We start from the raw sequence: 10,619 nt of genomic DNA, 5'->3' as shown, positions 1-10,619 counted from the left end.
AGGCAGAGCTTGCAGCGAGCCGAGATAGCGCCACTGCACTCCAGTGTGGGCAAAAGAGCGAGACTCCGTCTCAAAAAAAAAAAGAAAAAGAATAAGGAAAATAAAATAGTCTGGGGTGGTGGCTCATGCCTGTAATCCCAGCACTTTGGGAGGCTGAGGCAGGCGGATCACCTGAAGTCAGGAGTTCAAGACCAGCCTGGCCAACATGGTGAAATCCTGTCTCTACCAAAAATACCAAAAATTAGCCAAGTGTTGTGGCAGGCACCTGTAATCCCAGCTACTCAGGAAGCTGAGACAGGAGAATTGCTTGAACCTAGGAGGAGGAGGTTGCAGTGAGCCGAGATCATGCCATTGTACTCCAGCCTGGGCAATAAGAGTGAAATTCTGTCTCAGAATAATAATAATAAAAAAATAGAATAAAAATAAAAATAAAATAAAATAAATATAATAAAACAGGCTGGGTTTGGTGGCTCATGCCTGTAATCCCAGCACTTTGAGAAGGTTAGGCAGGCAGATTGTTTGAGTCCAGGAGTTCGCGGCCAGCCTGGACAATATGATTTGAGGCCCATCTCTACAAAAGACAAACAAAAAATTAGCCAGGCATGGTGGTGCATGCTTTTAGTCCCAGCTATTCAGGAGGCTGAGGCAGGAGGATCACCTGAGCCTGGGGAGGTCGAGGCTGCAGTGAGCCATGATTGTGTCCTTGCACTCCAGCCTGGGTAACAGAGTGATACCCTGTCTCAAAAACAAAACCATAAATAAAACCAAAAATAAACAGCAGCCACATGATGGCAGAGGCTACAATGTGCCTGAGTGATCCACACCAGAACTCACTGACGACAGAACTTTTCTCATCCCCATTTTACAGATGAGCAAATGGAGGCTCAGAGAGGTTAAGTGATATAACCAAGGTCACACAGGTTGGTGAGAAGGTTAGAGCAAAATCTGGTCCAACTGTCCCTTTAGCCTGTGTCATTTTTTTTTTTTTTTTTTTTTTGAGACGGAGTCTCGCTCTGTCGCCCAGGCTGGAGTGCAGTGGCGCAATCTTGGCTCACTGCAAGCTCCGCTTCCCGGGTTCACGCTATTCTCCTGCCTGAGCCTCCCGAGTAGCTGGGACTACAGGTGCCTGTCACCATGGCTGGCTAATTTTTTTTGTATTTTTAGTAGAGACAGGGTTTCACCGTGTTAGCCAGGACGGTCTCGATCTCCTGACCTCGTGATCTGCCTGCCTCGGCCTCCCAAAGTGCTGGGATTACAGGCGTGAGCCACTGTGCCTGGTCTAGCGTATGTCATCTTGAGACTCCATCTCTGCCCCAGCCCCACCTGGCCCCCACACCTTTGCCAATGACTCGGTCACTGTGGGTGACCACTCGCTCATGGGGAATCAGCACATCCTTGACCTCAGCCAAGAGCGCAGAGTCCAGGTCCCTTAGCTGGATGGACTCTTTCCGCAGCAGTGGAACACAGGATTCATCTTCACTATTGGAGAAGGATGCTCCATGGACACAAGTGGTGGAATCCAGACCATCAGTGGCAGGGCGTGCTGTGGGGAGAGGGAGTGAGGAGCTTGTAGGGAGAGGGGGTGGCTTTAGCTTCTCGTGCCTCCACTATCTCACCAAGGCCACTTCTGTAGTCAGAGCCCGAGTAGAGAATAGGCAGGGGTGTGGCTCCAGCAGTCTGGTCCAGGGATGCCAGGTCATCCAGGTTGGGAGGAAGAACTGTGGAAAGAGAATCCCTGGTGGCCTGGCTTTCCAAGTTCCTAGGGGCCAACCTCTCTGGGGAGGACTTAGATCCCTAAGTCCTGGGCAGAGAGAGGATGTAGGGACTTGAAGATGCCATTGGTTGGGGGTAGGGGCTGAATAAAGGTAGGAGCAGAGAACTCACCTAGCTGCTTCCTCTGCCACCAGTAGCTGAAGACCAGTGCAGTGGCCAATGCGGCCACAAGCAGCAGCAAAGGCAGCAGGATACCAAGGAGTGTGCTCTGCGGGACCCCATCTGGCCCTGGCCACACCACTCTACCCAGGATGCGACATTCACCATCCACGCAGACCTGAGAACAGGTGGCAACTCAGGCCCAGCCTGCAGGCCCTCTGCCCGTGTTTCCCAGGGAGGTCCAGGCTGGGCTGCCTACCTGCAGTGGGGCACCATCCTTGCCAAGCTGCAGGGATGGGGGCAGGGGGCAGACAACCATGTCCCCCTGGAACTCGTGCTGGCAGCTCTCACCACCCACGGTCACGTTGACACCCACGCAGTTAGTCACAGCGCCCAGCCCAATATACTGCAGAGAGGGTCATGAGGACCAGCCAGTAGGCTGGCCCCTACTTTCAGATCCCCAACTGTCCCTGCCCCTATCCCTTACACTTACCTCAAACTTAATGGCATGCTCCTCAGGCTTCAGTGGAATTAGGTTGGCACTGGGTGGATGGGGTGGGGTTAGGAAGCGAAAGCCAGGCAGTGTAAAGCCAGCAGCTCCATCCCCCCAGGCACTCAGATTTCCTGCCACCCATCCCTGGGGGTCTTGGACCACATATTCAGGCAGGCGGCACAACTGCTGCTCTGGAAGCTGCCTCTCACACTGCTGGGACAAATAGGTGATTAGCTAGGAACCCCACCTGTGATTCCTCCTCTCCTCAGCCCAGCACAAGGTTGGGCTGCAGCTCAGGGAACTCATCCAGCCTTCCTCCCTCCTGGCCAGCACTCACTCACCCTGCTCTCCACTGCCCTAAGCCCATCATGGAATGACAGCACTAAGTGCCATGCTGAAGTTAGATGCTGGCCATAGATGGTGATGTGGGAGTTGCTGTGGAAGAGGGCAGGGTGGTAGGCTTTGGGTGTTCTCCAAGGCTGGCTCTCTCATTCCCCAGAGGCCAGAGTGGGCAAAGAGGTGGCGCTTACATGTAGCCACAGTTGGGGCTGATGCTTAGCACGACAGGGTCTTCTCTGTAGTGGAAGGTCCAGGAACCAGGTACCTGGGTACCCCCCACCTGCAGGCTAAGGGGGACACTGGCCACCATGGCTCCAGGGGGTGTGGCACATAAAAGCTGCCCTTCACTGACCCTGCAGGCACAAGAGATTGGGCTCAGGGCTACTCCCTTTGTGATGGCCGGGCCCACTTCCTCCAGGGGTCTGTGGCCCTCTCCCAGTTCGTCTGTTATCTCTCCCACCTGCCCCACTCCATGGTCTGTCTGAAGATAAGGTGGTCCCAGGAAGACACTCCAAGAGGGTAAGGAGGGAACAAGTTCCCCACAGCCTTGGCTGGAGCCACTCGACTCTGTGATGGGCTCTCTTGCCTCTGGGCTGAAGAGGGCAGTAGTCTTTTCTTCCTGGACCTGTTCTCCACACTACACTGATCATGTAACGAGCACTCTTCCCTCCACCCTGACAGAGTCCAGGTCTCCACCTGGATAGAACCCTGTGGCCTTCCATGCCTGCCTGGTGGTACTTACCGTGCTAGCAGACACTCAGTCCCATTGACCAGCACAGCCCGGCTGGTGCCTACAGACAGACTCTGGCCTTCAAGAGTGAGACAGGTGCCTCCTGCCCGTGGGCCAAAGAGGGGTTGCACTGCTATCAGCACTGGCTCCTAAAAGGACATAGGGGTGGCTTAGGTGGAACAGGTCGTCCACTCCAAGCCCCTCCCTTCCCGTACCATGCACTGGCCAAGGGCACAGACAGGGCAAGGTGACCTCACCATGAAAAAGAAGCCTCTGAGCATGGAGGTGCCGTCTATCCGGAAGTGCTTGCCCGGTGGCATGTTAGTCACGGTGAGGCTGACGTTGGTAGGCCCCACTGCTTGGGTGCCCAAGGGTTCCAGTTCACACTCAAACTCCTCTACAAAGTCTTTCCGGGCCACTGGTCTGGGGCACCAGGGGAACCCCTGAGGTCAGCCAGGAATTACACAGGCCTAGCTGCATGCCTGCCACAAGCCACAGGGCTCCTCTGAGCCAGAGAATGGCGTTTCTCCACCCATGCCTCCTTCCAGGGAAGGAAGGTTCTGGCGGGGCAGAGATCAACCTTGGCTGGTCCATGAGTGAACAGACAGGAAGGGCACATAAAAGCTCAAAAAGGGACAGAGACATCTCCTGAGACACAAAACAGTCAGAACCACTGCAGCTTCCCCCATCCCCCCTTGCCTCTGATAAGCAGAGAACAGGCTCTCATGGGGAAGGGGCTGCTTGGTTGCTCCCTTCAGGGAAAGAGAGGGGAGGGACCAGACTGTACCTGAGTTTTGAGCTGTCCTTGGGCAGTAGCCGGCAGGGACTTTGGCCCACAGTGATCTGATGGGTTCCCTCAGGCACCAGACCAGAAGGGTGCAGGTAGAAGTTGGAGCCACACAGGGTCAGCCTTGTACTGCCCCTTAAAGGTCCACTGTGGGGGTGGAACTGAAATGGGGAAAACAGCCTGAGTCCTCATGTGGGGTTGGGCTCTCTCAGCCCCACCTGCTTCCCCAAAGTCTCCTGCCATACCCCTTGCCTGCCCCATGCTCCAGCCATTTGGAGTCACTTGCTAGTCCTCATTCAAGCACTTTCCTGCCTCCCAGTCTTTGCATGTGTCATCCCCTCTGACAAGAATGCCCTCCTTAGCCAGGCGCGGTGGCTCACGCCTGTAATCCCAGCACTTTGGGAGGCCGAGACGGGCGGATCACGAGGTCAGGAGATCGAGACCATCCTGGCTAACACGGTGAAACCCCGTCTCTACTAAAAATACAAAAACTAGCCGGGCGAGGTGGCGGGCGCCTGTAGTCCCAGCTACTCCGGAGGCTGAGGCAGGAGAATGGTGTAAACCCGGGAGGCGGAGCTTGCAGTGAGCTGAGATCCAGCCACTGCACTCCAGTCCGGGCGACAGAGCGAGACTCCGCCTCAAAAAAAAAAAAAAAAAAAAAGAATGCCCTCCTTGTAGATATGAAGGACACTCCCAGACCTGAGAAAGATTGTGATCAAGACTTGCTGACCACCACCCCAGGCCCAGCCTGTCCCACTCTTACCTGTGCCCTGCCAGGGAAGCCATACCTCAGTAAGCTTAGGCGGACAGTGGTCCTGTTGCCAGGAGCCAGGACACTCCTTCTGCCGGCCACACATGTTCCCACACCAGCCACAGCCCATGAAACGCTGTGCCCTTAGGCAACGCCCACAGGTGAGGAAGTGGCGGCAGCCAGGGCCTTGGATAGGCACCTGGAAAACCTGGGGGTAGAAGACAGGTGACTATGGGCACCTGGAGGGGGAGATTGGGCCCTATAGACCCTCCTGTATGTCAATGCCTCCCTGGATTGGATGGACAGTCTGTGATCCCACAACCCTGGTCCCAGGCCCTGCCCCTGCCCACCTCACCTGGTCTCCAGAGGCGAAGAGTAGGTGGTCCCCAAGGCGACTGACATCCCGCTGCACGGGCTGCCCACTGTCACCCAGTGAGAAGTTGGACACATACAGCAAGTAGTTGAGTGACCTGGCCAGCTCCACCTAGGACAGGTCAGATGTGAGCAAAATGGGGATGGAGACAAAGACCTAGGGCCAGGGGGCTGTGGGGATGAGGACCCACCTGCAGGATACGCCCATCCGCTGTGCCCATGTGCGCCACTGTGACGTTGTCAAGGCGTGTCACATACAATGCAGTGACCTCTACTGTTCCCAACAGCCCGTTGAATAGGTCCACACGTGAGAAGCTGCTACTGACCAGCAAAGGGAAGTGGCGGCAGCTGGTGTTGGGGCTGGGGGCCTCCAGGCCAGGCTGGGAAAAGTCAGGGAAGGGAACGAGTCAGGGTTCAGCCCTGTGCCCCTACCCTCTGGGGCCTTTGTCAGTGGCCACAGCAGCCCAACACTCTCACCCCTCACCTGGCCTGACTGGAGAAGGCCCTGGGCCTGCCGGTTACCATCTCGCATTGCCCCCACAGGGCTCAGTGTAGCAAGGGCAGGCAGCAGGCCCAGGCTGGAAGGCCCACTCCCCATTCTCCCTGCTCCACCCTGCCATGTCCATCCTGATGGTGAGTTACCCCCATTCCATCCTCACAACCACCCCGTACATCTTTTTTTTTTTTTTTTGAGCCAGTGTCTCACATTGTTGCCGGGGCTGGAGTGCAGTGGCATGATCTTGGCTCACTGTAACCTCCACCTCCCGGGTTCAAGTGATTCTCCTGCCTCAGCCTCCGGAGTAGCTGGGATTATAGGTGCTCGCCACCACCCCTGGCTAATTTTTTGTATTTTTAGTGGAGATGGGGTTTCATGATGTTGGCCAGGCTGGTCTCGAACTCCTGACCTTGTGATCCGCCCACTTTGGCCTCCCAGAGTGCTGGGATTACAGGCATGAGCCACCGTGGCTGGCTCACCCCATGCATCTTACAGATGAGGAAACAGGCTCAAGAGGTCTCTTGTCCAAGGCATCATAAACGCTCAAGAGGGGAGCCAAGTTGGAAGTCTCAGCTCCACAAGAGTCTTCTCCTGCCCCCTGCTGGCTCTTCTCTGCTTCTCTGTGTGCACTTCAGCAAACCCTGTCTCCTCTGGGCTTCGGTTTCCCCACTTGCATTAATTGGCCAGCACAAGGTTGGGAACACGGTCCTTCTCCCTAGACTCCAAAGGTCTTCCTGTACCCTTGGCTGCTTCCTATAACCCCCTTCAGGGTACAAAAGGGATAAACCAAACCCCTACAGCCTGGGTGCCAGAACTAAGTTCTGGAAGCTAAGGGGTACTAACCTCTCCCCGGCTCTTAGCAAGGGGGTGTTTTGGAGGCTGCAGTCATGCTCCAGGGCAGGACTGTGGAAGCTCTGGGAAACCAGGACACCAGGGTATGAACTCACGGTGTTGGACCTGAGTGTGAGGTGCAGACGGGGCTCAGTAGCCAGCCCTAGGTGCTCAGGACTCTCCTCACCAGCCCTGAGGGCACTCCTTGAAGCAGGAGCCTCTGAAGTCTCCATAAGACCACAGAGACTTAACCCAGTCCTGAGACCTCAGCACGGATTAGCAGCCCTGGAGGCAAAAGTAGATGTGGAGCTTTGCCTTGAAACCCCATACACCCTGCGCCTACAGCTTGGGTGGTAGGGACTGGGATTTTGTCCTCACTTGAGGCAGGAAATCGGCTTGGCTTGGCCCAAGCCGGAAGCCTGCCAGGTGTTTCCAGCATGACTCAGGGACAGGTGGGGCTCTGACGGGTAATAGAACCCTACCTTAGCCAGGCCCACACCCTAGCCTGCTTGTCCCTAGGCCCCAGGACCTTAGCTCTAGGTTCCCAGGCTTAGGTAGGGGCTCCAGGCTCCTGAAAACACGTAAGTGTCCAATGTCCCATGGAGGTCAGGCACCAGCTCTGAGTCCCTCAGGCCTCCTGAGGCCAACCACTATGTGGGTGCTGCCCCAGTGGCTGCATGCCCACAGTTGCTAGGCAAACACTGTACAGGGTGATTCACACACCTCCTGGGGGCCTGGCCAGCCTGTGGGCGGGGACCAAGATTAGTCCTTCTGGAGCCTGGCACTGCCCAGCCGTGCTGGGTGTCTTCTGACCCACTGACCACTAGCTAAGCTGGGGAGAGGTTCTGACTCCCCACTGGGAAGGAGAAGCGGCCAGGCAGGCCTGCCCAGGCCCAGACAAGAGTCCCCAACCCTAAGGCCTCTCAACCCAGATGTACTCAGCAGAGGGAGGGAGGCTAAAGACCCCCAACCTCACATTGGGTGTAAGTTCTCCTCCCATCTCCGAGGCATCAATAGGAGTGGAAAGGAGTCTGTCGAGAATGTCACAGCTGGCCCAGGGCCACAGGATGATGGCTAGAGAATATGAGAGCAGTAGCTGTGGGTCCCATTCCTTGGTCCAATCTTATTGCTGTTGCCTACACGATGGCTGGAGAGAGCCTAGATAGAGTCTGTTGGAAGAAGTCCCCAGTTCAGCACGGGCTTTGAGACTTCCTGCCTGGGGCAGGGCTCCAAATATGGTTTAAAAAAAAAAAAAGTCTGGGATGGACCAATTCCAATCAGCGCTTCCTAGGCCTTCCCCTGATGTTTATAGTAGCTTGCACAAGACTAGAGTGAGGCTCCTGGAACCTTCTAGAACCAAGCTGCCATCCCATGAGTGCTGGGTACTCCCCCCAATCACCCCCAACCATGTCAAACAGGTTAGTGAAGCCCAGGACATGCAGGCTCCCTAACAAGCTGCCAACTTCCAAGGCCCAGGAGGCTCCCTGGAACGTGGTGGCTGGCAGAAGGATGGGGGTGGGTGTGGAGGAAGGGGAGATTCTCTGACAACTCCTGTCCCACCCCCTTTGGAAAGCAGAGCAAAACAAGGGAAAGTTAAACTGTTGGCAAGCAGCTGTGAGTCTGTGAATCTGTGAGCATCTCCCTGTGTATTTGTGTGTGGTGGTGGTGGTGGTGGTGGGCGAGGGGGGCGCTATTTTTCTGCGTGTGTCCCTGAGGATATGGATGGTGGACAAGTAGGAGGGAATGCCCATCATTCTACCCAGCATTCAGGAGCTATGCTAACAGAGACACAGTTATGTAACCCCATCCTCACATAGCCAGGGAAACTAAAAAACCAGAGGCCATGATGGGCAGGTAGGGGAAAGAGCAAAATGAGGTAGTCACAAGGGCCAGCCTGGCTGGGAGCCGAGCCTCCAGTGTAGCCTTTGTCTGGCTGCTTTCTCACACCACCCCAGCACTTAGGAACTGGGTGAGAGAGAATGCTTCTTTCCGCCTGCCCTCCCCCTCCCAGATCCCCTCAGTGATGGAAGGGAAGCAGCCTGTGTTCAGCCATGTGCATGCAGCTCACAAGTAAGGGCCCCTTCTTTCAGCTCACCGGGTTGGGGCAAAAACTGGGTGACTGGAAGAAGTCGAGGCCTCGCCGGAGGCCTGGATGGACTGGGGATTCACAACAGCGCTCCACACCTTCATCAATTAATGTGTCCAGCAGGTCAATGGGGAAGGCACAGACGACAGAGTTGGGGCCCACGCCAGGGCCACTATCCTTGCTAGCCACAAAGACCCCAAATAGCACTTCCTGGCCCTCAGCAATACTCAGCTCAGTGGCAAGTTGAGCACCCACTGGAGCAGAGTGGGCCACCCGCAGCACAGGGTAGGGCTGTCCGCCCTCTGGGGCCCCCCGGCGCCTGCGTTTCGGAGCAAATCTGCAGTCGAGGACCAGCTCCCGATAGTCACCCAACTCTGGCTCAGTGGCGCTAAGCCGTGCCAGGCGTGTGTGCAGGGCACCAGAAGCATCTGTCACGCTGGCCGGCTGTACAGTCAGGAAGTAGACGAAGGCTCCTGTGTGGAAGCTGTGCACGTATTCAATACTGTAGGAGACAAGATGCTTGGGCAGCACTGACAACGCCACAAAGCCCGGTGCAAATCCCGAGGCATCGGCCTTGAGACGCCTGATAGACACTGAGTGTGGGCTGAAGCTGGCAGCCACAGCTGCGTCCAGTGAGGATGCCACGTAGAAATAGGAGGCCTGGCCTTGCTCAACCACAGTCACACGGGTGCCCAATGGGCTGGCCACACAGTCGGGGCAGTCATCGGGCCGGTTATGGTGGGCTGAGAAGAGGCAGGCTGGCGCTGCCAGATGCACGGCTGTCCCTTGGGGTTCTAGGTCATGCAGGAAGCAGCGGCCCTGCAGGCTGGAGCCACAACTGACCAGCGCAGGCAGTGCGGGCTCCAGCACCAGCACCTTTGTGTCTGTGTCACCGGGAGGGCCGTGGGGGCCTGGGCCACAGGCTGCACACGTCTGGCAGCCAGGGTCCCCAGCAGGGCCCGTGGCCAGGCTCTGGACAGACTTCAGGTCAGGCCCAAGCACGTGCAGGCGATTGCGTATGGCTACAAACACAGCACTCTCATTTCTGTCGCCCTCATAGGTCACCATGGCCTGCACCAGGCCTCCGGCGGAGAAGCTGGGCACCATGTACTTCACGTTAAAGTCTCGAGAGGCCGCGTAGGGGGTGCGCGGGCACTGCCATTCCTTGGCCGCCGCGGGCTTGGCAGGCAACAGCAGCAGCAGTAAGAAGGACTGAGGCAGCGGAGGGAGGAGCTCCATCGAGGCGAACTGGGGACCCTAGGGGATCCCTACGGGCCTGGGGCTGGGCCTGGGCCCGGGCCCGGACCTGGTTGGGGGCCCGACTCGAGGTCTGGACTGGGCCAACTTTAAGCGGCGGTCCCGACAGCCCCAAGATAGCAGACCCCCGTCCCAGGTTCCTGTGAAACCCAAATCCCTTCCCGGCCCTCGGGTCTGAGCAACTGACGCCCGCGGACGCACGGACAGCAATGCCCCAGCCGCCTCACCTGCCGCCCCAGCAGCCGCTGCACACTGGCGCTTAGCGCTCAGCCGACCAGAGGGCGCCGAGCTGGGCGGGCGGGGTCAGGCCGTGGGGGCGGGGCCGCGAGAGAGGCGTGGCCTAGCCCAGGCCCTCCACCCATCCGACTCTTCCGGCCCTTGGAAGCCTGGCTCCTGTACCTTCTCTTGGCGTCTTGGCGCCTTTTTCTCAGCGGCCCGTGGGGTGGATGCGCATGGTACGGCCTGGAGAGAGGTGAGCCGGTCTGAACCGTCCCATCCCATCCCCCCACTACCGACTGGTTCGCAGCGAGAGGGGGCAAGACAATGGGCTCTTTGCTTGTGGTGGAACTAGTTTGCACTTAGTAGCAACACCCTCAGAGGCTGGT

General features: G+C 57.2%; 1 protein-coding gene across 3 annotated transcripts in view; it reads right to left on the bottom strand.

Annotated features, from left to right (window-relative positions):
* MST1R (macrophage stimulating 1 receptor) overlaps positions 1–10,268 on the bottom strand; it is a 21,116-nt gene extending 10,848 nt beyond the window's left edge. The window contains exons 1-14 of one of the 3 annotated variants that reach the window (XM_011939052.1): positions 8,767–10,268; positions 5,536–5,724; positions 5,328–5,456; positions 5,010–5,180; positions 4,222–4,382; positions 3,692–3,857; positions 3,447–3,583; positions 2,896–3,057; positions 2,707–2,800; positions 2,366–2,575; positions 2,132–2,278; positions 1,885–2,050; positions 1,617–1,718; positions 1,337–1,543 (exon numbers count right to left, since the gene is read on the bottom strand). In XM_011939052.1, coding sequence (XP_011794442.1) covers positions 1,337–1,543; positions 1,617–1,718; positions 1,885–2,050; positions 2,132–2,278; positions 2,366–2,575; positions 2,707–2,800; positions 2,896–3,057; positions 3,447–3,583; positions 3,692–3,857; positions 4,222–4,382; positions 5,010–5,180; positions 5,328–5,456; positions 5,536–5,724; positions 8,767–9,996 — 3,271 coding nt within the window. In that variant the 5' untranslated portion in view covers positions 9,997–10,268. The remainder of the gene's footprint in view (positions 1–1,336; positions 1,544–1,616; positions 1,719–1,884; positions 2,051–2,131; positions 2,279–2,365; positions 2,576–2,706; positions 2,801–2,895; positions 3,058–3,446; positions 3,584–3,691; positions 3,858–4,221; positions 4,383–5,009; positions 5,181–5,327; positions 5,457–5,535; positions 5,725–8,766) is intronic. The other 2 variants (XM_011939053.1, XM_011939054.1) reach the window with 2 other exon arrangements.
* Positions 10,269–10,619: the final 351 nt, after the last annotated feature.

Source organism: Colobus angolensis, unplaced genomic scaffold (genome assembly GCF_000951035.1).
Source record: "Colobus angolensis palliatus isolate OR3802 unplaced genomic scaffold, Cang.pa_1.0 Scaffold18, whole genome shotgun sequence".
Lineage (NCBI taxonomy): Eukaryota > Metazoa > Chordata > Mammalia > Primates > Cercopithecidae > Colobus > Colobus angolensis.
The sequence above is the reverse complement of the archived record's forward strand: the minus strand, read 5'-3'. Positions and strand labels throughout refer to the sequence as shown.